The sequence below is a fragment of the Pipistrellus hanaki genome (genome assembly GCF_964339955.1).
Source record: "Pipistrellus hanaki genome assembly, chromosome: 9".
Classification (NCBI taxonomy): domain Eukaryota; kingdom Metazoa; phylum Chordata; class Mammalia; order Chiroptera; family Vespertilionidae; genus Pipistrellus; species Pipistrellus hanaki.
Window position 1 is genome coordinate 44,030,343 of NC_140511.1, and position 26,911 is coordinate 44,057,253.

Consider the following 26,911-nt stretch of genomic DNA (forward strand, 5'->3'; position numbering starts at 1 on the left):
CAGTAATATTGGTATCAAGCAAAACAGTAATATTGGAATGTACCTAAAATGCTCATTGTTTTGTTTTCTGGCTAGATGTCTGACACCGTTTTCCCCGGATCAATGAGTCAATGTTCGGTTTTATTTCTTGGGCTGTAGCAACCCGCAAAACAGCATGGAGGTTGTCATCGGTAATGCGTGATCTGTGCTTGTTTTTGTTCAGATTCATTATTGAGAACATCTGTTCACAAAGATAGGTGCTCCCGAACATGGATAGAATACGGGCAGCATGAAGTCGGAGCTCTGGCATTGAGTCAGGGGGCAGTAGAGGGTAGAAGTCCTCAATTTCAACATCCTGAAACCTTGATTTCAGGCCACTGTCAGACTGAAGCTCGATTATCTCCATCTGAAGGTGATGGGGCACATTGTTGACATCAACTGTAAAAGGATTGGCAAAGATGTCAAAGCCTGAGTGCTGTGTTCTAAAGTCAGAGAAGCGCCGCTCAAATTCACTTAGTAAACGGCTAACTTTGGTAGCCAGCCGACTACAAGGAAAAGTACCAGAAATAGTGGTTGAGATACTCAAACAAACGGGAAAGTGGGCAAGATTGTCCTGTTCCAGTTGGGACTTCCATAGTTGAAGTTTACGCTGGAATGCTGTGATCATGTCAGACATCTTCGTGATGACTTGTTTGCGTCCCTGCAGCTTCAGATTCAGTTGGGCGAGATGCTCGCATATGTCACACATCATAGCAAAATCACATAGCCAGGCAGGATCCGGCAGTTCAGGCAAGGGCTTTCCTTTACTTTCCATGAAAAGAGCAATTTGTTCTCTGAGCTCAAAAAATCTTTTGAGGACTGCGCTCTTGCTCAGCCATCTTACTTCTGTGTGGTATGGCACGTCTCCATGCTCTGCAGCCACCTCCTGTAAAAACTGCTGGAACTGGCGATGATTCAGGCCACGTGCCCGTATAAAGTTAATAGTTTTAATGACTGTGGTCATTATGTCATTCATGTCCAGAACTTTTCCACACATAGCCTCTTGGTGGATAATGCAATGATAAGTAATCAAGGGTGTGTGGCAGTGACTTTTTTGCATTCTTTCCTTCATTAGTTCAACCAAGCCTTTCTTTTCTCCGCACATTGAAGGTGCGCCATTGGTAGTTAGCCCCACCAACTTTTCCCAGGGTAATTTAAAATTATTTATAGATTTCTCCACAGCCTCAAATATATCTCTACCAGTCGTCGTCCCATGCACGGCAGCTACATCCAAAAGTTCCTCAGTGACAGAGAGGTCGGTCTTCGTAGCACGTATAAAGATGGACAGCTGCGCTGTATCAGTGTTGTCTGTGCTTTCATCGATAGCAAGTGAAAAAGCGAGATAACTGCATGCCTGTTCAGCCAGCTGTGATGATAGATTTCCTGAGAGTTCTTGAACTCTATCTGCAATGGTGTTTCTTGACAAACTGACATTTTGAAAACTCTGTATCTGGTCTGGGCATACTTGCTCACACACTTTTAGCATGCATTGCTTCAAAAAGGCACCCTCTGAAAAACACCTTGAAGTACGGGCAATTTCTTCAGCCACTATAAAGCTTGCTTTCACTGCAGCATCATTTTTCGCTGTAGCCTTTGTAAACATTTGCTGCTGTGATTGTAGTTTGCCTTTTAGTTCTTTAACAATTTTATGCTTTTCTTCCAAAGTATATTTGCCATACTTAACATTATGTTTGGTGTCAAAATGACGACGTATATTGTACTCTTTCATCACCGACACTCTCATAACACAATATACACACTGGTTTGCCCTCTCTAAGCACAAACATGTATTCATTTTCCCATTTGTCATTAAATTGTCTGCCTTCACCGTCAACTTTTCTTTTCCTGGACATTTTGGGATCAATATTGGCAGTAAAAGATGTAGTTTATTGGAAATCTGCGTTAGAAGGAAAAAGTTGAAAACTGCACAGGGATAGCTTGATTTGGCAGATGGAGTGGAGAAAAAAAAAGTCAGTCAATAAATGCCTGGCTGGGTACAGATAGCAGATTCTGTTGCGATTTTTATGCCTGCACTTTATGCCAGGAACTGGCAGCTTCTGCTGTGTATTTTTTATGCCCGCACACTCGCTCTCTCCTCTGCTCTGCCACCCGCACAACCACATCGGATGCCAGACTATAGGTCACGCCTCCTGAATCTCGCGTGACTTGTTATCTATGCGCATGTGTAATAGATAGCAAGTACAGCGGCCGGCGAGGCGGCCAGCGAGATCACAAGCCTCCTATGTCACCGCGTGTCATTGTGATGGAACGCAGCGGAGTGCAGTGATGACAGCGCGGTGCGGGCCACATTGCAAGGCCTGGCGGGCCGGATTGGGCCCGCGGGCCTTGTGTTTGACATGTGTGCCCTAAAGCCTCGCAGTCCTGTAGGGTCCGCCTACATGTGGTACTCTTGCGGCTGTCCTGGCCAGATATTTCAATAAATCTTTGCCTGCTTTTAAAATAAATCATCAGCCTCCGGTGGTCTTATTTTGAACCCGGGGTTCAACCCACAACAACATGATAAAGCAAAATGCTTTACATGGGTTTAAGTCTGGGGATCAACTGTCAGAAATAACATTACTAGAAAATTCTAATATGAAGGATACAAAAATAGCAAAATTCTCTTTTTTCTCTCCATAAACACAAAATATGCTCTTTGGATTTTTACACAACACACCATTAAGAGCTTAGCACACTTTGGAGTTGGATGATCCAAATCAGGTAATAAAATATTGAAAGATTTGTTCATTTTCAAACTAACCATTTCTGGGAAACAGAGTTTCAAGACTTGAAACTAAGTCTAGCATAAAAGTCCTTTACGGAAATAAAAACTAACAGATTTCATTAGTACGGGAGCATACTTCTCCCTTTGTCCTTAGGTTACAAAAGAATTAGAACAGCAAAGCTGAGGAAATCACTGATCTGCAAAATGTACCTATGTCTTCTCCCAAATTTTATCTCTATCCTGTTTGTGATGGGTGTTTTCAATCTTGTGTTCAACCTAACCCTCATTGATGCGCTCTCTCTCTCTCTCTCTCTCTCTCTCTCTCTCGCTCTCTCTCGCTCTCTCTCTCTTTCTCTCTCTCTCACACACACACACACACACACACACACACACACACACACACAATTAATTAGTCTTCTAATTACAGTAATTTTAAAACAAAGAGTTGCAATAAAATAAACAGAATTCCTTCTAATCAGCTAATTTTTTTTAGAAAAAACAAAAAACAAAAAAACAACCAGCAAAACCAAAAGTGAAACCACTCTTTTACATCCTCCTTGGTGTATAAATTCAGACCTTGACCACAGAAGAGCCTAAGTCTCAGGTGGAGGTCAGAGTCAGCAGCTTACCGGGCTCTGGGAAGGAACCTCCTCTCCATGCAAGGCTCTCTGGAGTGATCTGAAGACAGGAGCTGACCTCAAGGACACAGGTAAGTGAAGAAGGAGGAACATGGGGTGGACAAAGACAGACTCAAACTAAAATAGAAACAAAAATGTATGGAAATAGCCATAGGGAGCAGTCAGAGAAACAGCAGATTAAAACATGCTAGAACACTGCATGAATCTGGCAGTCATTGTTCCAAAACACACACAGAAAAAACAGTTCCAAATCTGGGTAAAGGGAGTAAACTATTCAACAGGCAATGAAACAATTTAGCAATCTGTATTATCCAATAAAAATAATCTAGACCAGTCAAAAGAGACTATTTGACAGGATTATTGCAGTAAGAGAAGGAGACTATTTCGGTGTGGAAAACAACCCAGCCATAGAGCTGCAAGCAGCTCACAGGCCTCAAAAAAAGGAACTGTCTTCACAGGGAAGGAGCAACAAGGTTCTGCTGGAGAGAACAGGGGTGGAGGGAGTGGGGCAATCAGGGAAGGTTTTCCCCTGAGGTTTGCTGACTCTTAGGCAGGATCTATAAAGAAGGGTTGTTGACTGGATCAGCAGGAAGGTGGGTCATAGTTCAGGGGACCTGAGAGCAGGCCTCTCCCTCAGGGGTGCCTAATCTGGTACCCAGACCATTGGGCCTGGGAACCTAATGCGGGCTGCCCACTTCCTTCCTAACCCCCACCACAACCTCCCTCGCTAATTTGCATACAATTTGCATATGATCCACTCTTTAGGGCAGTGTTTTTCAACCTTTTTTGGGCAAAGGCACACTTGTTTCATGAAAAAAATCATGAGGCACACCACCATTAGAAAATGTTAAAAAATTTAACTCTGTGCCTATATTGACTATATATTGTATAAAGTAATTCTCTTGAATAGGAATCAAATAAACACAAAGAAAGTATTTTATAATTACTTTATTATGAAATATTAAGTAAACAAAATAGTGAAAAATTATAAAATTCTTGTCTTGTCTGCACCTACGGCACACCAGGCAACATCTCGCGGCACACTAGTGTGCCGCGGAACAGCGGTTGAAAAACGCTGCTTTAGGGCACCCACCCTAAGATGGTGGTGCCCAGTCCACTCAGTCCCCCAGCCGCCCAGGGCTGCCCAAGGCTCAGGTAACCAGGGCCAGCCGAGGCTTGTGCTGCTGGCAGTGGCAGCAGCAGAGGTATGATGGGGCATCGCCTTCTCCTGATTGCCTGGTTGCCTCCCGCCCCTGAGGGCTCCCAGGCTGAGAGACCCCTCTCCAGTGCATGAATTTTCAGGCACCGTGCTTCTAGTAACATTATAAACACATAGAATCCCAGTGTCTTAGAGTCAATGAACTGTCAAAACTTAGGCCCCACCAGGAGCCAGAGGGGAAGATGGAGCAGGGATGCTTAACCTGAGTGACACTGGGACAGAAGCATAACCACCTGAAATTTGTGAAACATTTTGTATTTTTAAAAATATATATTTGTATTGATTTTAGAGAGAAAGGAAGAGGGAGAGAGAGATAGAAACATCAATGATGAGAGAGAATCATGGCTGCCTTCTGCACGGCCCCCCCACCCCCACTGGGGATTGAGCCCACAATCTCCACCCCCTGGTCCATAGGTCAATGCTCAACCATTGAGCCACGCTGGTATGGCTTCCCTTTTTATTAAAAAAAAAAAAAAAAAAAAAAAAGACAAAAAGCAGAAACAGGTTGTATATAGAAAACTATGTATATGTATTTAAATACATTAAATGTATGTATAAAGCTATGTACAGCCCTAACTGGTCTGGCTCAGTGGATAGAGCATCAGCCTGTGGACTGAAGGGTCCCAGGTTCAATTCCAGTCAAGGGCATGTACCTTGGTTGCGGGCACATCCCCAGAAGTGGGTGTGCAGGAGGCAGCTGATCAATGTTTCTCTCTCATCCATATTTCTAATTCTCTCTCCCCCTCCCTTCCTCTCTGTAAAAAAATTCAATAAAATATATATTTTTAAAAAGATATATATATATATATATATATATATATATATATATATATATATATATATATATTTAAATTTTATTTTTATGTGCATAGAGTAGGGGTGTCGAACTCAATCAGAGAAGGGGCCAAAATCTAAAATCCAGCCTAAATCGCGGGCCGAATGGTTTACTGAACAGTCATAAACTGACAATGTCATAAACTGACAGCGGAGTGCAGTGATGACAGCGCGGTGCGGGCCACATTGCAAGGCCTGGCGGGCTGGATTTGGCCCGCGGGTCTTGTGTTTGACATATGTGGCATAGAGAAAGCTCCTGCTAGCAGGGAGGGGGTGACCTTATCACAGGTCACCCCCTCCCTGCTAGCAGGCATGGGTGGGTAAGAGTGAGAAGAAGAAAGCTGAGGGAAGAAGGAAGAAAGGGAACTTGGATTTTGTGTTTCACTCATGCATTTTTCCCCCCACAAGCATGCATTACTTTATAATAAAACAAACAGAAAAGCAGCAGCAGCACTGGCTTAGAAACTGTTCCAATTCTGACCCCAACCCTGGGATGCCTTCTTCTTGGTGCTACTTGGGACTCCCAGTGTGCCCACCCACAGGGTGCGGGAGGCTGTGGTTCTCCCCAGCTGTCCTTGGGGAAGCAGGCACCCTCTGTCCTCTCCCCCTCACCGAGTCCCTCTTTCCTCACCGCCTGGGGATCTGCATCTGCCCGGGCCCCAGAAGCAATTGAGGACTCAGGGAATGAAGGCTCAGCTCTCAGCCCACCTGGAGGGCGCGGGGAGGCCTCTGGATCCCGAGCCCTGCTTTAAGCTGTCTCTGGAGTCCTGCTGTGGCCCCCGCTGCTGACCATTCCCCTGTTCTGCCCTGTTCCAGCCACGGCTTCTCACCATGGCAGTCAAGCTCCATCATGATGGCACAAATCTTTTTTTTTTTTTTAATATGTTTTTATTGAGACCAAGAGAGAGAGAGAGAGAGAGAGAGGAAGGAAGGAAGGAAGGAAGGAAGGAAGGAAGGAAGGAAGGAAGGAAGGAAGGAAGGAAGGAAGGAAGGAAGGAAGGAAGAAAGAAAGAAAAAGAAAAAGAAAGAAACATCAATGAGAGAGGAACATCATCGATTAGCTGCCTCCTGCACACCCCATACTGGGGATGGAGCCCACAACCTGCCATATACCCTGACCAGGAATCAAACCGGTGACCTCTTGGTTCCTCGGTCAACACTGCACTGCTCAACTACTGAGCCACACCAGCCAGGTAGCCCAAATCTTTTTGACATTCTCACACTGCAAGTTCAACCACACTAGACAAAATGCCTCTTACTCTTTACACCCTGAGAGTTCCTACTCCAATACCTTTGTTCTTATTCCTACTCCTTCAAACTCTTTTCCCACCCCAAACTCCAAACTCTCCTCTCTCCTTGTCTCCATTGATTGAGGCCTTATTCTCCTATTCATCCTGCAAGTCCCTGTTCACATGTCACCTCTTCCAGGAAGTCTCATGTTGCTTCCAGCAAGAAGGGTCCTCCTTCTCTCTCCCGAGCCTCCATTTCCATGTTGTGACTCTGTGCCAGATGTCAATGAATGTTTATTAAACTGTATAGGCTAACATCCCCATTTTCCAGATGAGGAAACTGAGACCCCAAAAGAGACAGTGACGTACCCAAGGCCACGTCCAACATGCAGGCTCCTGCTATGATGCCTCTGCTGCTTGTGCTCATGGGCCTCGTGGAAGCACTCCAGGTATGGCCATCCCCTGCTGTTCCCATGCCAGCAGGAAGCTGAGCATCAGCTGCTTCTGAGCTCTGGAAGGAGGAGCAGAGGGAGGAGAGGATGCCTGATGCTTCCCTCGGGACTCCCTCAGCCCCGGGGACAGCCCCAGTTCTCAGCCTCGGGGAATTGGCAGTTAGCAGGTCCCATCCCCCTTCCCCTCCAGGTGTGTTTGGGGCCCTTAAACTGTCTTTCTCAGCTCAGTGGAGGGGAAAGCTGGATAGGCTCCCATACTCCTAGGGCCCAACCTCTCAGTCCTTGCTTCTCCCTCTCCCACCCCAGAGCCACCCCATCACACGACGAGAACTATTGTCTAAAAAAAGGCTCCTGGACATGGACCAAACCTCCTTTGACGACCAGTATGCTGGCTGTGCAGCAGCCATGACAGCTGCTCTCCCAGATCTCAACCGCACCGAGTTCCAGACCAACAAAGTGTATGCTGACAGCTGGGTGCAGGCCAGCAGCCAATGGCAGAAGCACAAAGACAGCCACCCCGCGATATCCCCAACACCCCCCGGCTTCCGTAATGAGCACAGGCTGGCCCTCCTGGCCTACACGGACAAAAGAAACGGCCTGTACAAAAAGTTCAATGAGGCCGTGCGGGAGGCAGGCCGCACCCGAGAGGATTACCTCAAACACTTCTCCTTCAAGACGTTCCACTTCCTGCTGACCGAGGCCCTGCAGCTGCTGAGCAAGGCCCAGCGTTCTCCCCAGTGCCGCCAGGTGTTCCGAGGGTTAAAAGGCCTACGCTTCCAGCCAGCACGGCCTGGGGACTCTGTCCAGCTGGGGGGCTTTGCCTCGGCGTCCCTGAATGAGGCCACAGCCCAGCATTTTGGGGAGGACACCTTCTTTGGCATCTGGACCTGCCTTGGTGTCCCTATCAGGAGCTACTCCCTCTTCCCCGAGGAGGAGGAGGTGCTGATCCCCCCCTTTGAGACCTTCCAGGTGATCAACAGCAGCCGACCTGCCCAGGGCCCCACCCGCATCTACCTCCGGGCCCTGGGCAAGCACAGCGTGTACAACTGCGAGTACATCAAAGGTGAGAGGGGCCTGTGGGGGAGCACCTGTGCAGAAGGGGAGCTCCCGCCCCGCTTTCAGGGAATGCATACAGAAACAACAAAAAGCAACCAGCCCTCAGAGGGGTACAGACAGTCCTGCACGCCCCTCCCTCCCACCTCCATCCCTCCATCTAAGGGGAGACAGAACCTTCTGAGCCTGGAGGCTTCCCGTCCCTGGTGGTGTCTGAACCGGAGCTGGTCACCTGCTGCTGGAAGGCTTAAGAGGATTTTCTGACCAAGGCAGGGGCCTTTGGCCATTGGAGGGCCGAACAGCCCTGGTGAGGCTTTCTCCCGGCTGGAAGCCAGAAGGGAATTAGTTTCTAGCTACTGACACACAGATCATTGTTGCCAGAACCGACAAGAGCCCCAACCTCAGTTTCCAAGAGGAGAGTGTTTATTTGAACAGAAATTCCGAGCTGTCGCGTGTGCTGGGCGGGGGCCGGGGTGGGGCTGGGAAGACCGCATGTGGGTGCTGTGCCCCTAAGGTCCAGTTCAGGCTGTGGCAGGCCTCAGATGCTCTTCCTGTCCACCCCCTGGGACCAGCCACAGGAGAAATCATGCGGATGGGCCCCGGTCCCTAACTGTGAGCTACTGTGGGCTGCTGGTCCCGGCGGAGCAATGCCCGGGGGCTGGCAAGGCCGCTTTCCTAGTTAGAGGCAGACTGTCTGCTGGAAGGGGGACCACGGCTACCGTGGGAAAATGTCCCGTGTGGCTTCAGTTCCCACCTCGGACAAGAGTGCATGAGTTGCCAGAGGTGAGGAAGACATGCACCGAGCATAAGCTAGCCTGAGCTTGGCTAGGATGGGCTCGGAGAGGCAGAGGAGGCTGTGGCAGGGAGACGAGGGAGCAGCAGGAGTACGTAGAGCAGACCCTGGTTTCTGAGGGCTGGCTCCCTTCCGGCCCCACTGCTCACAAATCAAGTCAAACCTCGGCAAGATGGGTCTCACCAGAAGGAAGCAGAATTTGAGGGAAAAGTACCAGCTTTCCTAGAACAAGTCAGGGATGGCCCACAGGGCCACTTCCCATCCTTAGAACTATTAAGTCTTTGATTTTCTGTTTCTTCTCTACAGACATACAGTGCAAGTCTAGTTCCTGCCATCTGGAAAACTCAGGTAGGACTGCAGGCCTGTGGGACAGGGGCTCCAATGGGGGGTGAGCCGGCTGCCCTGGATGGCTCCTTTATAAGAAAAACCACCCTCTCCTAATTAAAAAGAAAAAGAAAACCTTACAGCAGACACCTGTGGGGATAGCTAAGCTCTCCCAGAGGAGGTAAGGTTCAGTGGTTCGGAGAGCTGACACACCTGCCCCCTCTGTGGGCCCCCTCCCTCACAGGAGACAGCTGACCAGGCCCCAGAGAGGTCCTCTTTGCACAGAGGTGATGGAAGGCAGGACTGATCTCACACAGTCCTCCCGGGCCTTCTCCTCCCTGGCCTGGGGAACCCTCCGTCCCTGTTACTGCCCTCAGCACTCCCTCAGACCACCTTCCAAGCTGGAGGCCGGCATGAGACATGGGCTGCCTTCCAGGCCCTGCCCTGGCTCTCTTTGTGACCAATGATTCCCTCTCCGGCCTCAGTTTCCCTATCTGTATAAAAGCCCAGCTGGACTCGATGACTCCCAGGTCACTTCCAGCCATGACTTCCCTTCCCTTCGATGCCTGCTGTGCCCAGGCCCACCTGGGCCGCCGCTGTTCCAGGTGGGAACGGGCTTTTCCAAGGGAAGCTTCTGGAGCAGGCCCTTCCCAGGGAAGAAACCACGGGTGCCCACCTCGGGGGCTCTCCTCCCTCCCGCTGGGCTCTGGGAACAGTGGACACAAAGGAGCCCCAGCCCCACTGGGCCCTCAAAGGACATAGCACCACTCAGAGCTCCAGGCACACCAGGCCATGAAGCCACACCCAGAGCCAGCTGCGGGTACTGTCATCACCCCTGTTCTACAAATGAGAGAGCGAGGGCACAGAGAAGTGAAGCAACCAGCCCCCTACCACACAGCTGGTAAGGGGTGAGGTTCAGACAGACTGACCCTGGAGCCAAACTCTGAACCACCATTCCAGGCTGGCCCCTCCTCCCAGGCCATTTCATTTTACCCTTCACTGCACAGTAACCGACTGAAGGAAGCAGAACAGGGAGTATTATTCTCCTCATTATACAGAGAAGTAAGACCCAGAGATGGAAGTGACTCTCCCAAGGTGACAGAATGAGTTAGTGTCAGAGGCAGGCCAGAAGCCAGGTCTCCAGCCTCCAACCTGCTTCTTTGAGGTTGTTTTTTTGTTTGTCTTTTCTTTTTTTTAAGTATATATATTTTTTATATTAGAGAAGAATGGAGAGGGAGAGAGAGATAGAAATGTCAATGATAAGAATCATTAATTGGCTGCCTACTGCATGCCCCACACTGGGGATCAAGCCCACTCCCTTCCCTCTGGTAACCACTGCACTGTTGTCTGTGTAGAGGAGCTTTTGTTTGTTCATTTGTTACTTTCAGTTTTATATCCCACATATGAGTGAAATCATGGTTCTTTTTTAAAAATTTATCTTTATTGTTGAAAATATTACAGATGTCATTCTTTTTCCTCCCACTGACCCCTTCCACCCCACTCCCACCCTCCCATATGTTTTTAAATATATATATTTTTATTGATTTCAGAGACAGAGAGGGAAAGATAGAAACATCAATGATGAGAGAATCATTCTGCCTCTTGCACACCCCCTACTGGGGATCGAGCCCACAACCTGGACATGTGCCCTTGACTGGAATTGAACCTGGAACCTTTCTGTCCCCAGGCCAACAGTCTATCCCATGAGCCAAACCAGCTAGTCTCCCCCTCACCCCCAATATGGTTCTTCATTTTTTCTGGCTGACTTAATTGGCTCAACATAATAATTCTCAAGGTCTATCCACATTGTTGCAAATGGCAGTATTTCATCTTTTCTTATGTATTCCATTTTATATATACTCCACATCCACTTTATCCAATATCTATCAAAGGACATTTTGTTTCCATGTCTTGGCCACTGTGAATAATGCTGCAGTGAAGATAAAGGTGCCTATATATTTGTGAATAAGTATTTACAAAATTTTCAGGTAAATATCCAAAAAAGGGGTTGCTGGGTCATGTGGTAACTCTATTCCTAATTTTTTTGAGGCGCCTCCATACTATTTTCCATAGTGGCCGCACCCGTTTACATTCACAGCAACAGTAAATGAGGCTTCCTTTCTCTCCACAACCTCTCCAACACTTATTCCTTGTCTTGTTGACAATAGCCGTTCTAACATTGTGGTAGCATTTCGTTGTAGTTTTGATTTAATTTCCTAACAGCTACTGAAGTTGACCACCTTTTCATACACCTGTTGGCGGTTTGTATGTCTTCTTGAGAGAGGTATCTGCTCAGGTCATCTGCCTATGTTTTAAATTAGATTGTTTGTTTGGTTGGTGTTGAGTTGTGTGAGTTCTTTGTATATTTTGGATAAGAACTCCTTGTCAAAGCTGTTGTTTGCAAATATCATCTCTCAACCTCTCTAAATTCTTGCTCTTCATCTCTGTCACCCACCGCACTGTATGCACCAGTGTTTCCAGCTCACCATGCTTGGTTTTTGTCTTGTTTCTCTGTGTAACTTGCTTCACCCCTAAATATCTCTTTCTTCTTCTGTTTCCCTGCAGCCATGGGTCAGGGCCCTCTGTCTACAGTCTGGTTCCTTCCACTGCTACTCTGGTTCCTTGTCGGGGGAGTCTTTCCAGAGCATCCAGGCCTCCTCTGACTCATCAGACCCTGAACAGCCCTGCCTGCCACCTCTGCCCAACACGAGGACATCAGCCACATGTGTGCTTTACTCTTAAGTTCCTTTCTGACTTCCACATGCTTCCCGGCATCCACCATGACCGACTGTGGGACCTTCTCTGGCAGCTGCCAGGCCTGATGGTGGAGAGAGAGAATTTTGGGCTTGAAGTTTACCCAGTGCTCTAGGAGTTTTACATTGAAGAGAGGTAGGGGGACTCCAGGACAGGCAACAACTCACTCGGAGGAGGAGGAAGATTAAACCCGTTTGGGTGTGGAGGTGCTGGGAGGAAAGCACGTGGCCATGGTACTTGCTGGTGTCACTCACATGCCTCACACGGACAACTGGGAAGGTCCTCTTCACTCCTCCAGGGAGCTTTCTCTGAGCACTCTGACCCTGTGGATTAGGGTGCTGCCTCTGTGCTCCCCCAGGTCCTGGGAGCTTCTCTACACCTCATGTCCATGTCTGTTGCCCGTGACGGACTGTGAGCTTCCTGAGGTCAGGAACTGGGGCTGAGGCGAAGAGGTGGATGCCGGGAAGCATGTGAAAGTCAGAAAGGAACAAATACCTGTGAACAGCTGGTCCCTGCATTGCTCTCCCCTGGATACTGTCAAGTCCTCTGGACGTCAGGGTGGACGAATGCGGTGGACAGAACAAACCCAGAGAGAGGAGAGCAGGAAAGACAACGGAGGGCTTGCTTTAGACCCTCTGCCGGGTCTCGGTCAAATCCATCATTTTCTTGTCAGCAATGATGTAATAATTTCTGTTTTAACCCAGGAGTCCTAAGGCTCCTGTTTCTAGAGAAACAAACCTGGATCCCCATCTCCCACCATCACGGGCCCCAAGGGTAAGACAGGACATTGAGGAGGTGCCAGGCACACACTCTCTTTATGATGAATTGGAGCTTTGGGGCCACATCCTTGTGTGGCCTCCTGCTCTGGAAACTAGATCATCGGTCTGAAACCCCAAACCCCTTCCCTGAGCCCGTAGGCAGGCACAAGCTCCTATAACAGCAGCCACTGAGGAAAGAAGAAAAGGCAGGCAATGCTGCAGTTCTGTTTATCATATAACAAGTCCTCTCCCCACTGAAAACTCTTTCATTAATGAAGTTCAATTCTGTCCTTCTAGGACTGTACTTTGACCTTGAACCTTCTTAGAGTCCTTCCTCCCATAGGAGTTAAGGCAGTGGCAAGCTCTAGATTTTTCTTAAGAGAACAGGATACACAGACCAGTGCTCCCTCGTGGTTTGTGAAGTTAGCAGTGCTGATCCTGAGAGAGGGTGTCCCGGGCTCCAGGGTGCAGAGGGGAGAGACTGGGTGGCCTATGTGAGGGCCAGCAGCCACCTGGTCTTCCCATCCTGTGGTATTGCTGCGGCCGCAGCGGACCCCGGATTCACAGCGCCTGCACGAGCACCAGGAGGCTCATGACCAGGGCCATGGAGAAGAAGATGCCCAGGAAGAAGCGATCCATCACACGGGCCAGGCGTTTCCAGTCCTCGTGGCGGCGCTGGGCAGCCCGGTGGCTGCGGAAGGTGTGAGCAATGGTGGCTACGTGGCGCAGCAGCTCTTCCTGATGGCACAGACACCGGGGCTCACGGCAAGGGCCTGCTGGGGGGCCGGCCCCTCTCTCTGGAGGCTGGGGGCTGGGGGGTGACTCGGGCTGTCTAGACTGCCCACAGGGCTCCCCTCGTTCTCGCACACACAGGCCCCGTGCCAGGTATCCCAGTAGGAAAGCCCGCGCCCAGGCCGGCACTGGACGGGCACTGGGACCACAGTAATGCAAGTTCATGATAAGGATAGTGAGCGCCGTGGAGAAGGTGACCATGGTCATGGTGGCCATGTAGTACTTCCCTGCAAAAGACAGAGCGAGCTGGGGCCCAGAAGAAGAACTCAGGGGGCCTGAGCTTCCCAGCCACCGCAGCCTAAACAGGAACCCACCATGAGGCTGTCGGGACCCTCCAAGCCCAATGGATGAAAGAGGAAGGAGGTTGCCGATACAGGTTTGGCTCAGTGGATAGAGCATCAGCCTGTGGACTGAAAGGTCCCACGTTGGATTCCAGTCAGGGGCATGTACCTTGGTTGCAGGCACATCCCTAGTGGGGAGCGGGGGGGGGGGGGGGGGGGGGGGGGGGGTGCAGGAGGCAGCTGCTTGATGTTTCTCTCTCATCGATGTTTCTAGCTCTCTATCTCTCTCCCTTTCTCGCTGTAAAAAAATCAATAAAATATATTTAAAAATAATAATAAATAAAAAGTATTGCCTATAATTAAAAAAAAGACTTGCCATAAAAAAATCAATAAAATATATTTTTAAAAAAATAAATAAAAAGTATTGCCTATAATTAAAAAAAGAAAAAAAGAGGAAGGAGGTAAGGGCCAAGGTCTCCCCAGTCCGCATTCCCACAAGTGGGTTCTCAGAAGCTAAATGCTCGCTAAGCCCGTGTTCCTCCCCTCCCCCCTCCCCCTCCCACACACACACACACTGCCGGAGGCCGCCTTTACCCACAAGTCACCTCTCCTGTGGTGTGCCAGGACAGGGGGCCAGGAGGGTCCTTTCCGTACAGGGGGGCACACAACAGCACCTGCCTGCCCGCCTGCCTGTCCACTTCCCGGACTTCACTGATGTCACAGGCTTAGGAGTGCTCGGCACAGCGAACACCCAGGACCTTTTGCCTCTAATCGTGACCCCGGGGGCAGAGACCTCCCTCCAGCCAGTCCTTGAGGAAAGACTCTCTTTCCTCGGCCCCTTCCCGTCAGGGACGGTGTCCTCCCTGGAAGGGGCGCACCCCCTGCCCCTCCGTCTCGGGAAGAAGCAGGCTCCCAGGACGACGCCCTCACACACTGCAGCCGGCCACTGTGCGACCAGGCCCGTCCCCGCGCGGGTGGGGACGCGCACGCCTCAGCCGGTGTGGGTTGGGGTGTGGGGCGGGGGGGGGGGGGGCATTCTCCAGGAGGGGACGGCTCTTCCCCGCACCCCCTACGCCCGCACCCCCACCTTGGCCCCACCCCCACCCCCTCACACACACACACACACACACCCTCACACACACACACACACACACACACACACACCCTCACACACACACACACCCTCACACTCACACACACACAAACACACCCTCACACACTCACACACACACCCTCACACTCACACACACACACACACACACACACACACACCCTCACACACTCACACACACACACACACACACACACACCCTCATACACACACACACACGCACCCTCACACACACACACACACACGCTCACACACACACCCTCACACACACGCTCACGCACACACACACACACACACACACCCTCACACACACACACTCACACACACACACTCACACACACACACACACACACCCTCACACACGCACACACACATACACGCACCCTCATACACACACACACACACACGCACCCTCACACACACACACACACACACCCTCACACACTCACACACACACGCACCCTCATACACACACACACACCCTCACACACACACACACACACACACACACACACACGCTCACACACACACACACACACTCACACACACGCACACGCACACGCACGCCCTCGCTCACCCATGAGCGGCACGCTCTCGGCCGGCGGCATGCTCTCGGCCAGGATCAGCTGGAAGACCGTGAGCGCCAGCAGCACCGTGACGCCCAGCGACACCTTCTCGCCCGAGTCGGCGGGCAGGTGGAAGGCGAGCGGCGCGAGCAGCGAGATGAGCACGCAGGGCAGCAGCAGGTTGCACACGTAGGCGGCGGCGCGGCGGCGCAGCAGCAGCGTGAACGTCACGTCGGGGTAGGGCTCGGAGCAGCAGCCGTACGTGAGCACGCGGCGCCGCGCCGGCATGCCCAGCACGCGCCACTCCACGTTCTCCACGAAGTCCGCCAGGCCCGCGCCGGCGCCGCGCGGCCGCACGTCCAGCTGGTGGCCGCCGTGCGTCCAGGAGCCGAAGGTCAGGCCGCAGCGCTGCGCGTCGAACGGGAAGGCCGACACGTCCACGCGGCACGAGCTGCGCGTGATGGCCGGCGCGTCCCAGCGCACGGAGCCGTCGTGCCGCAGCACCACGTTGGTGCTGGCCGAGGCCGGGGGCTGCGCGTCTGCCCTGCGGGAGGCGGGGGGCGGGGAGGGGGGTCCCTGAGGCAGCGCGCCGGCCACCCCAGGACACAGCGCCCCTTTAGGGAGGACAGACTGTGCCCCGGGGAGGGCCCTCGCGGCCTTAGGAGGCCTGGAAGGGGCAGCGCCTGAGGGCCCAGAAAGGATCCTGATCGAGCCCAGGGCGGCATGGAAAGGCCTCTACAAAAGTTGGCACGCGGTGGCACGGTGCCCTTTCTTGGGTGCCAATTGCCAAGATGGTGGAGGGGCTCCTGGGGAAATAGGCAGAGCCCTGTGTTGTCTGGAAAACAGAACTGGCCGGGCCACCAGGGTGCTCAAGGGTTAAGGGTTGAGCATTGACCTATGAACCAAGAGGGCACTGCTCTATTCCTGGCCAGGGTTGTGGGCTCCATCTCTGTGGGGCATGAGGGAAGCAGCTCATCAATGGTTCTCTCTCATCGTTGAGGGTTCTCTCTCTTTCCCTTTTCCTTCCTCTCTGAAATCAATTTAAAAAATTTTATTTTTTAAAAAAAAACAGAATGGGCCTAGGCAGCATAAGGGGATGTCCCAGAGGACCCTAGGCAGGCCTCTGGGGAGCCCTGAGACTCAGAGCCAGCCTGGAAGGGGGGACTGTGCCATGAAGAGCACGGGTGCCCCAGAACCCTCTCGGCCAGAGACACAGAACTGGCCTGGACCGCACCGTGGGTTCCCGCAAGACATTCAGCCTGGGCTGCCTTGGGACAGCCTCGTGGGGGTGCCACGGAGGGGCTGTGAGGAAGCCCCCTGTGCCATGTAGCCAGCGCTGCCAACACCTTCCTGCCAGATTGGAAGGGTCCTGGGGGGGACTACTTCCAGGGCAGCACAGCAACTAGTTAGGAGGGAGGATGAGAATAAGTGCATTCTCAGAAGCAAGGGCAACTCCAGGGAGGGCCAGGAGAGGGGCGGGGCCGGGCAGGCAGTACTTGTTATAGAGTACGATGTCCGGCCGCCACACGAGGCTGCTGGGGATGCGGATGGCATCCAGGCCACCATAGTCATCGGGGTTCCATCGTAAGTAGGCATCTGTCCACTCCTGTCGGATCCACAGGTAGAGAGTCAGCACCTGGTTGCGCTCATCCTAGTTGGGCAGGGAGTGGGCACAGATGTGGACACGTGTACATGGCATATCCTTCCCTGTGTGTGCAACTCACCTACAGAGCTCTAGTCAGTACCCACAAACCCAGCTTGCCCATACGTACAGTCCAGTTCCCACCCACGCCTTGTTGTGACCTTGACAGGTTCCTCTCTGGGCCTCAGCTTCCTTAGCAGTTATGTGGGTGATAATCCCCCTGCTGGGCAAGATTCAAGGGTGCAAAGTTTTGGGCACACTGTGGGCACCTAACAGTATCCAAGTTAGTAGCTGTTACTGTTAATGTTTACAGAAAAGAATTGTTTGGTGAATAATCCCAGCCCCCGGCCCCCAAATTCCTTGACGCCGTCACCAGCACATCCCGCAGTTGTAGAACCACAGTGTACCATGTCAATGATCTGGGACAGTGTCACCTCCAGGGTCACGTTCAGAGTCTGGTCTGTATCCGCCACAGGTCTCAGGGCACTCGTGTAGTTGGCAAAAAGGTCACGGAAGAGCTTGTGGGCCAGCCTGCCCTCGGCTCCCAAGCATCCTGGGGGAGAAGTGAGAAGGTTTGCCCTCGTGCAGGAGCCTCTGCTCACACCCTGCACCTCCACAAGGCTGGGGCTGTCCCCTCCTCCACTCTCACATGGCCTGACTGGTCCTCCTGATGGCTGCCCTCTGTCCCCAGGCTGTGACTCTCTGCTCTTCCCTGGCCTGCCTCGGGGAATGAATGAGGTGAAGTCGGTGGAGTGGACTGATACTCTTTCCTGAAGCAAGGCTGATGGGTTTCTGCCCTGCCTTCCCCTTCCCGAGGACCTGGATTCGGGCTGCCTTGCCACAAATGCTGGAAGGGCCCAGGTAGGCCACGAAAGCGCCCGCTCTCACCCAGGCATCTGAACCCCATGGCCCAGCCCCCTCTAGGCTCTCAAACCTGCCTCCACTCCTCCTGCTGCACTTCAGTTAAGTTTCTTCAAGGCTTCCGACCCTGTAGGCCAGGCCCGCCTAAAAACACACCCCACCCCTCGGCTTTTGTGACACACCATATTGTCCTCAGTCCCTGCTTCTCAGGATTCCGTCGTGGGCCCTCCTCTCCTTTTCTCCGGTCTCCTGAGCTCCAGGTGCACATACAGACAGTCCTAGGGTTACGTCGGGCTCGATGTACGTCGTTTTGTGGTTACATCGCCGTCTCCCATTTATTTATTTTTTAAAAAGTTCCATCGTTTCAACACATGTACATATGTGCTTCATGTATTTTTATTATTTATTTACCACAAGTAAAGGTCAGGAATTGTTACCCTTTAATTTTTTTTTTTTTTTTTTTTTTTTTTTTACTGTTTCACTTCATTACTGCCGTGTATGTGCTCTATGTGAGTGACATAGATGCTTATGTAGGTGAGTTCTGACTTTCGGAAAACATCACCTTAAGTCGCACTCTAGGAACAGATCTCTGACGTAACTCGAGGACCTACTGTATAAAACAGTCCACTCTTGAATGTCCTGTAGGCACCTTAAGCTCTCTAGGTCCAAAACAGGAACTCATCTCCTTCCCCCATGCTCTGAAACCTGCTCCTCCTTTGTTGTTCCCCATCTCAGCAAACACCCCCTCCCCCCACAGCGACCTCAGCCGGAAACCTAGGGATTATCACTCTCCCTCCCCCTGTCGGTTCCCTCTGCAAGCCAACCACTACCCAAATCCTCTCAGTCATACGGCTGAACATCTCTTGAATGTTTAATAGCCTCTTCAGCCTCATCCTCCCTCTCATGGACCCCAGCAGCAACAACATCCTCACTGTTCCCTCTGCTCTCCGGCTCAGCCTCTCTAATCCTCCTCCACATTTCTGAGAGAGCAGCTTTTTTTGTCTTTCAATTTGTTTACCTGATGTGTCACGTTTATTGATTTACAGATGTTGTGCCAGCCTGCACCCCCAGAATAAACCCCACTTGGTCTGATGTATGATGTTTTTAATATTTTGCTGAATGTGATTTGCTAATGTTTTGTTGAGGATTTTAGCATGCAAGCTTTTTTTTGATTTCAGATAGGAAGAGAGAGGGAGGGGGAGATAGAAACATCAGTGATGAGAGAATCATTGATTGGCTGCCTCTTGCACGCCCCCTACTGGGGATCGATCCTACATGTGCCCTGACTGAGACAAACTGTGACGTCCTGGTTCATAGGTTGAAGCTCAACCACTGAGCCACGCCAGCTAGACTTTATTTTTAAAATTGATTTTAGAGATAGGGGAAGGGAGAGAGAGAGAGAGAGAGAGAGAGAGAGAGAGAGAGAGAGAGAGAGAGAGAGAGAGGAGGAAACACTGATGAGAGAAACATGGATTGGCTACCTCCTACAACCCCCCCCCCCCCCCCCCCCCGCCTCCTCCCACTGAGGATCACCTGAAACAGGCATGTGCCCTGACTGGAAATGAACCGGCAACATCTCGGTGCATGGGAGGACACTCAACCAACTGAACCACACCTGCCAGGCGAGATCAAGCTTTTAAACACTCAGATCTGACCAGGCTAGTGACTGCTCGAAACCATTCAATGGCTCCTCATTGCCTGCCCCAACTCAGCCTGGCCTTCAAGGGCCCCTTGCTTTTCCATTCCTATCTCTGGAAAGCTCCCCTCTTACCTCACCCTCCCCAGTCAGGCGAATCTCCTCTCACCCTTCCCTGCACCCCCTCCCCACACTCCCCAGACAGCTTGTTCTCCTGCAAAGGTAACTGAAGAGAGAAATGAAAAGAGAGAGGTGTGGGGAGGACAAGAACAGCAGCAGCACCCAGAAAGGTCAGGCCTGGTTTACAGAGCTTCATACCTGGGAGGAGTGGGAGCAGGAACAGAAGACCCAGTCTGGAGAGGCCAGCGCAATGGCTCCTGGGCCCCATGGCCCTGCCGGGCAGGTCTCTGGGTGTGAGCCTCCTGGCCCGACCTAGGGCGGCATCAGGGCCTGCTAGCAAGGAATGTGTGGACAATACCTGGAAGTCAGAGGAAGATCTTTGCTGGGCCCAGCTACCAACTGGGGAGCCCTGCAGCCCATCTGGTTGTCTGACTCCTTTTTTGTACTTGTCCTGGGATTTTAGTACTTCTTCTCTGCTGGTCCTTGCCTCTTCTGGCCTCTGCCCCTCCTACCCCCTCTACCTCTCATTTAGCCTCCCTGTTCTGTTTCCTTCTGTCTATTTCTCTGTAACTCTTCCTTAGTCTCTCTTACGCTGATCTCCCTCTTTCCACTCACTCTCTCTTCTTTTCTCCTATTTTAGCCCCTTTGACCTCCTGCTTCCATTCCCCGTACCTGGGCTCTGGATGAGCCTGGTGCATTCTCCATCAGGGCCAGGGACTCCATCAGTCCTGATCCTTCAGAGGTGCAGGACAGCAGGCCTCTCCTCTTGGCCCTTTTCCTTAGCTTAATTACACTTGTGCACAAGGGAACAGCGAAACTGAAACGGATACCTCAGGCCTCTAGGACCTGAATTATTCAACTTCTGTAAGGCAGCACCCAGGCTCTGCTTAGGCCCAGCTTGAAGGGGCTGAGGGTAGAGAAATCCAGGTTCAGGATCTGTAGGACACTGGGGCTTAAGGGTGGTAAGAGCCAGAACCTATGGATGGTAACTCTACTCCCAGCTCTGACACTCAGAGAGGTACTGAACAGATCTGTCGTGGTGGTTGGTGCCGGGCAAACTCTGCATTCCTGCTGGGAATGGTGCTGAGCTGTATGCTGCTCCAGGTGGCAACACAGAGTAAGAAATGCAGCCCACTTCCTCACCTCTGAGTCTTCACAGCCATCCCAGTCTGAGCTTCATTGTTCTCCTCTGCCCAAACACCCTGGGCCAGGGAAAACACAGACTTTAGAGTCACGTTCAACTGTCTTTTAAATACACACACACACACACAAACCGCCTCCTTAGCGCAGTAGGCAGCGCGCCAGTCTCATAAATACACACACACACACACACACACACACACACACACACTCTAGAGGCCCAGTGCACGAATTCATGCACAGATGGGGTCTGGCCGACTCAGGCCCAATCAGGGTGGATCGGGACTGGGCCTGTCTGGAGGTTGGCTGGCCAGCCCGCCCAGTCAGGGTCAATCAGGGCCAGGCTGGCAGTGGGGAGGGACTGCAGGCAATTGGTTGGGGGTGGTGCCAGCCATGGGGAGGGGCTGTGGGTGGTGGGCCAGTAGGCTCTGCTCCCGAGTGTGTTGGGGGGTGCCAGGGGTCGGTGGCCTGGGGGAGGGCCATGGGTGGTTGGCCAGCCACCGTGCCCCTGATCAGGGTGGTGGGGGGCTGATCTGGGGTGGGGGCAGGCAGGGAGAGGGGATTCAGGAGGTTAGCTGGCCAGCCTCACCCCCTATTGGGGTTAGGGAGGGCCATCAGGGGCGGGGTCAGGTGGGGAGAAGGGCTGCGGGCCGAACAGTGTGGTGGGGGCCATAGGGGATGGGGATGGCCATTCTTGCATTCCAGGATTAAATCCTACTTGGTATGTAATCCTTTTAATATGCTACTGAATTCGGTTTTTTAGTATTTTGTTGGGGATTTTGGCATCAATATTTATAAAATGTATTGGCCTGTAGCTTTTTATGTCTTTTTTGTCTGGCTTTGGTATCAGGGTTATGTGGCCTCATACAATGAGTTACGAAGTGTTACCTCTTTAATTTTTTGTTTTGGTAAAGTTTGAGTACTGGTAAATAATTCTTTAAATGTTTGGTAGAATCCACAAGTAAAGCCATTAGGTCCTGGGTTTTTATCAGATTTTTAAATTACTGATTCAATTTCCTTAGTAGTTATAGATCTACATGATGCAGTCATGATAGCTATATCCTAAGAATTTATTTCATCTAATTGGTGTTTTTTTTTTTTACATGATTTTACCATGTTAAATCTTTAATAAAATTTCTCCAGAGATTGTCATATTACATGCCATGATTAGCTTTCTACAAACAACTTTGCTGTATACAAATTAGTGTCAATTAAATAAAAAATAAAACTATACTAGGCAAAGATCTTTATTAACCTGTTTCAAACTTTATTCCCAAGCTTCTTCAGCTTAATTAGCTGCAAAGAATGATTTATGTCTAAGCAAAAAGTGAAAAGAGCTGCACTGTCCAGGGGCATTGGGCTAAAAAATATTAGATATCTAGATCTTATCAGATCCATAAACAAAATTTGAAAAATCAGTCATAAAATAGCAGCTCCTAGAAACTTCTTCAGAAGTTGCCTCAATTCTGTTTGCTTCATTCTTGGAAGCCTCATCAAAATTCTCCACAAGATCTGGAACTCAATCATCATCCATCTCTCCAGTAGTAATGGCAATTTTCCATCCACAGATGTTTGGGCAGAGCTTCAGCCAGTCTCCTTAATCTAGTCTGACTGTCTGCACCACGCTGGTATAAAATGCGGGGGTAGCATTTGTCAGCTACTTTGTCTCAGCATGGCCTATAATGGTGACAGTGTTGGCTGCCAGAGGTGCCTGAACTTTAGGGTCAACGTGGATCACTGTTCCTTGGTTTGTAAACATATTTACCTCTTCAATACCAGAGATATTGTTTACCCCAACTTCTTTAAGGAGAACTGAAGTTCTTTATCATCTGCTGTAGCTGTTCTGTGAACCACCTTGTTCTTTCTACGAGCAGTTCCTTTCCCCCCCATGTGCACTGTGCCTAGTTTAGCAAGTTTCTCTTGATTCATAAATTTCTTTCATCTTGTTGGAGAGGAAACCAGGCCGGGGCGGGCGGCAGGGGTGGGGGGTGGGGGAACTAGAGCTGATGCTCAGGGGGTCTAGGGCACACACACACACACACACACACACACACACACACACACGCAGGGACACAAGATGGCAGCTGGAGGAAGGCCACTAAGTTATCTAATTTGTTGATGTAGTGTTCTCTTACAATCCTTTTTATTCCTGCATAACCAGTAGTAAATTCCTGAGTTTCTGATTTCAGAAATTTGAGTCTTTGGTTTTTTAGTTTGTCTTGTAAAAGTTTTGCCAATTTTGTTGATCTTTGCAAAGAACCAATTTATAGTTTCACTTATTTTTTACAATTGTTTTCCTAATCTGTTTCAATCTTTTATTATTTCCTACCTCCTGCTAGCTTTGGGTTTAGTTTGTTCTTTTTCTCGTTCCTGAAATTGTAGTTAGGTTGTTGATTTGAACCCTTTTTTTTTTTTTTTTAATGTAAGCATTCATAGCTCTAAATTTCTCCCTTAATACCATTTTCACACATTTTGTTTTATCTTTATTTTTTTCTAATTCCCTTTGTGGTTTTGTCTTTGTTCCTTTGGTTGAATATGTTGTTTAATTTCTACAAATGTATGAATGTTGCAGTTTTACTTCTGTTGATTTCAAACTTGTGGTCAGGATGTTTTGTATAATTACCTCTTAAAAATCTGTTGATACTTCATTTGTGGCCTAACCTGGAAAATGTCCTATGTGCACCTGAGAAGAATAATGGTAATGCTAGGTAAAGTATTCTGTATAGGGCCATTATAGTTGTTTTTTCGTTACATCATCTATTTCCTTACTTCTATCTGGCTGTTCTATCCATTAATGAGAGTGGAGTATTATAGTCTTCAACTATTATTGTAACGCTGTTTCTCACTTCAATTGTCTTTTGCTTCATATATTTTGCTAGTCTGTCGTTAGGTGTGTGTTTGTAATTGTTATAATTCTTGCCTTACCATTTTGCATTCCCACAACCAAACCAAACAGTACTCATCAGCTTCATCTGATCCCTCTCAAAACAGCCCTGTGAAGCAGCAACAGGGAATATTATCAACTTTACACAATGAAAACTAGAATTAGGAAGGTGAAGTGTGACCCAAGGTTTAAAAACGAATATCCACCCTTCCCCTCTCCCCCCAAAGCAGAAGAGCAAGGAGGCTTTGAATGTTAAGTATATGAAAATGGCCAATTTGAGACCCCTCCCCTATCCTGCACTGGGAATCCAGTACATAAATATACATTGCACAGCAGTCAGGACTAATCAATAATCTCACCCCCTCGCCCTTAAACTTACCCTTATAAATCTAGTTTTTGACCTAGCCTGTGTTCATTTAGGACCAAACTGTTCTCTCTTTAACCAATGGCCAGTCTCCCTTTAGTTTGCAAATCAGATAAGACAACCATAAAGCTCTTTGAAGCAAGAAGGCTCAAAAACACACAGGGAAAGCCAATACCATGAATGCTATAAACATTTCATTTTATTTTTTTTAAGAAAGTAGCTTCAGAAAAAGAGGAAAATAATCTAGATCATTTATTTATATATATATATTTTTAATAAAAACCTTTACATAATCTTCATGCATAAAGATCCAGGAGTAGCCATGTTGTTTGTCCCAAGCTGTTACCTGGGGCTCCCCTAGCTGGCAGGAGGGTAGTGAAGGCCCCCTGCCTGCCCCTGAAGTCTGCCTCAGTGATGGTTTTACCTTCTGGGGCTGCAGATGGAGGGTGAGAAATGCTTTTGGTTAGAATTGGAGGGACAGGAAGGGCTCCCCAACCTTCCAGGTTTTATATAAACTCCCAGGCAAATCCAGACAGGAGGCCTAGCAAGATGACTGAAAGCCAGGGACCAACCGAGTCCTGGGAGCTTTGCAGAGGCCTTGGATCTGTGACCAGCGGCTCCTGCACACAGCAGCAGGGAAGGCTTGATGTTCACAAAACATTCAAGGCAGAACAAACAAGCCTTGAAGATCTACCCCTCCGCGGCAGGCACTCACAGGAAGACCCTGTTCTGCTTCCTAACTCGGTCCAATTCTCTCTTGACTCTACAACACAATGTTAACTCATCAACCTACTTAAAAGAGAGGTTCTCCTTCCTTCTGTGGATAATTCATCTGTTAAGGAAGAATACATTTGTTCCACGATCTGTCCCACTCCTAAGGAGTCCTAGTGTGAAGGGCTGGGTTAGGAGTGGGTAGCAGGTTGGCATGGAGGGTCACAAGACCCAGAATGGCCGAAGGTGGAAAAGAATTCCCTGGTTCTTTGAGGGGATTCTGCCAAAGGTACCTTATTGACCGTTTTCAGAAAAGGCAAAAAAATGAATGATCTCGAGGATGGTAAAAAGAGACTTGGCTTTTTTCTTTTTCTTTTTTTTTTTTTTGTTGTTCAAAAGCCCTTATTCCATGTTCTGCATTAAGGAAGCCCTGAACAATGGGAGGACACTGGTTGGTGTGGCAGGATGGGAGGATGGATTCTGCAGCCAACTCAGAGAATGACAAACAGTGCTGATCAACTCAATGCAGGGACTTCTGTGTGGTGAGTGTGAATGAGATGTGAGTGTGGGAGGAGCCCGGGGCTCACTGGCTCCCAACAGTCAGTTCTTGAAGAGTCAGTTCTCGAAGGTAGGACTGTGTGAGGCTGCGCAGTTCCTCCAGGGCATAGTCCTCAGGCATGGGGAGCCGGCCAATGTGGGGAGCCAACAGGCGCAAAGGGACCCGCTGAAGATCTGGCGTTGAGTCGGAGGTTGCATCAGGGGCATGCTGAAGGCTCAGCACCACCCTCAAAAGGTTGGCTAGACGTTTGGCCATGTCTGTAGAGAAAAAGTTGAGTGAGCACAAAGGATGGAAGGTGGGGAAGGGGGCACAGGGTGTATGTGTGTGTAATAATCATAAAGACAGGAGGTAAGCAAGCGGAAAGAAGGGAGAGGCTAGAGGCTTACCTGACTGAGCCAGGCGATCCTTGGCATTGTAACACTGGATCTGCTCTATCCGGTTGCACAGTGAGGTCACTTTGGTTTGTAACTGCTCCAGCTCATAACCTGAGCACTCCACCTATAAAAAAGCAGAGAAACCAATTAGGAGCTCCCATCACACAATTTTATCCACAGACTGACTGCAAAACTCTGAAACAACAGTGAGGTGAGAGAGGGGAAACCCATGAAGCTGGCTGGCAGTGCCGTATCACCACCATCCTGCCTACTTGCTGAGAACAAGGCTTGGTGTTAGCAGGAACACACAGCAAGAGAGCAATACAGAATAGAGTATTGGATTGGGCTCCAGAACTTGATTCTTTCTTCCCCCGCTTCTCCCGCCCCCCCTTAATTTTTTATTATCTTAGGAAATAGAGAGGGAGGGTGAGAAAAGGAGGCAGGGAGAGGGAAAAAGAAAGAGAGAGACAGACAGACAGACATTGATCAGTTGCTTCTTGTATGCGCACTGACTGGGGATTGAGCCTCCATTCTAGGTATGTGCCTGACCAGGAATCAATCCTGAAACCTTCTGGTGTACTGGACAACACTTCAACCAGCTGAGCCACACTGGCCAACGCCAGAACTTGATAACTAACCTTTATACTCTATTGCCTTTGACCTTAAAAAGAATTATCTCCCCAAAAGGAGCTCATGGGAACATAGAAGTAGTGCTTACAATAATCTAGATTTTAAAAGGATGAATATGAGTGTGGAGTTAAAGAATGGAAGAAAACAAGATTTGCTAGAAACATCATGAGTAATTTAGGGTATGCATAAAGCAGGTTGGTAAGATAGGAATGTGGATTAGAAGTGGTAGAAGTTAATGCAAGAGTGAAAAAAGGCAAAAGCCTCTACAGAGGTTTGAATAGTATGGTTAGTAGTTTGGTCTCTATACTGTACACAATGGAGATCTATCTTTATGACTATTGAGATTGATCTAAGACATTTTAATGAAGACTGAATAACTATAATGCTTGCCATTTTAAAACATAACAAATGATGTGTGAATTATCCTCATCAAATCTCTTTCT

The 26,911-nt window shown here is 49.7% G+C and overlaps 4 protein-coding genes and 1 pseudogene across 10 annotated transcripts in view; 1 reads left to right on the forward strand and 4 right to left on the reverse strand.

Moving 5' to 3' along the window:
* The window catches only part of LOC311627652 (COMM domain-containing protein 9-like), a gene marked incomplete at its 5' end in the record, with an annotated part of 23,275 nt that extends 16,989 nt beyond the window's left edge, over nt 1-6,286 (reverse strand). The window contains 2 exons of the mRNA XM_084894138.1: nt 3,373-3,498; nt 6,143-6,286. Coding sequence (XP_084750264.1) covers nt 3,373-3,498; nt 6,143-6,286 — 270 coding nt within the window. The remainder of the gene's footprint in view (nt 1-3,372; nt 3,499-6,142) is intronic.
* Nucleotides 3,336-11,988, forward strand: LOC311627719 (GPI-linked NAD(P)(+)--arginine ADP-ribosyltransferase 1-like). The gene is made up of 5 exons (XM_084894279.1): nt 3,336-3,452; nt 6,995-7,112; nt 7,422-8,178; nt 9,268-9,309; nt 11,851-11,988. The coding sequence occupies exons 2-5, from the start codon at nt 7,050-7,052 to the stop codon at nt 11,946-11,948; spliced, it is 960 nt and encodes a 319-aa protein (XP_084750405.1). The 5' UTR covers nt 3,336-3,452; nt 6,995-7,049; the 3' UTR covers nt 11,949-11,988.
* Nucleotides 11,989-13,350: 1,362 nt separating this feature from the next.
* On the reverse strand, nt 13,351-20,074 carry CHRNA10 (cholinergic receptor nicotinic alpha 10 subunit; the record flags this gene model as incomplete). Its single annotated transcript, XM_084894235.1, has 5 exons — nt 13,351-13,816; nt 15,559-16,091; nt 17,044-17,198; nt 17,597-17,742; nt 20,005-20,074. The coding sequence occupies 5 exons, from the start codon at nt 20,072-20,074 to the stop codon at nt 13,359-13,361; spliced, it is 1,362 nt and encodes a 453-aa protein (XP_084750361.1). The 3' UTR covers nt 13,351-13,358.
* Nucleotides 20,075-22,324: 2,250 nt separating this feature from the next.
* LOC311627653 (transcription factor BTF3-like) lies at nt 22,325-22,888 on the reverse strand (annotated as a pseudogene). The gene has a single exon. The product of its transcript is annotated as a transcription factor BTF3-like (transcript).
* Nucleotides 22,889-24,375: 1,487 nt separating this feature from the next.
* NUP98 (nucleoporin 98 and 96 precursor) overlaps nt 24,376-26,911 on the reverse strand; it is a gene marked incomplete at its 3' end in the record, with an annotated part of 99,637 nt that continues 97,101 nt past the window's right edge. For all 6 annotated transcript variants that reach the window (XM_084894153.1, XM_084894150.1, XM_084894152.1 and 3 more), the window contains 2 exons: nt 25,851-25,962; nt 24,376-25,721 (listed from right to left, as the gene is read on the reverse strand). In XM_084894153.1, coding sequence (XP_084750279.1) covers nt 25,489-25,721; nt 25,851-25,962 — 345 coding nt within the window. The remainder of the gene's footprint in view (nt 25,722-25,850; nt 25,963-26,911) is intronic.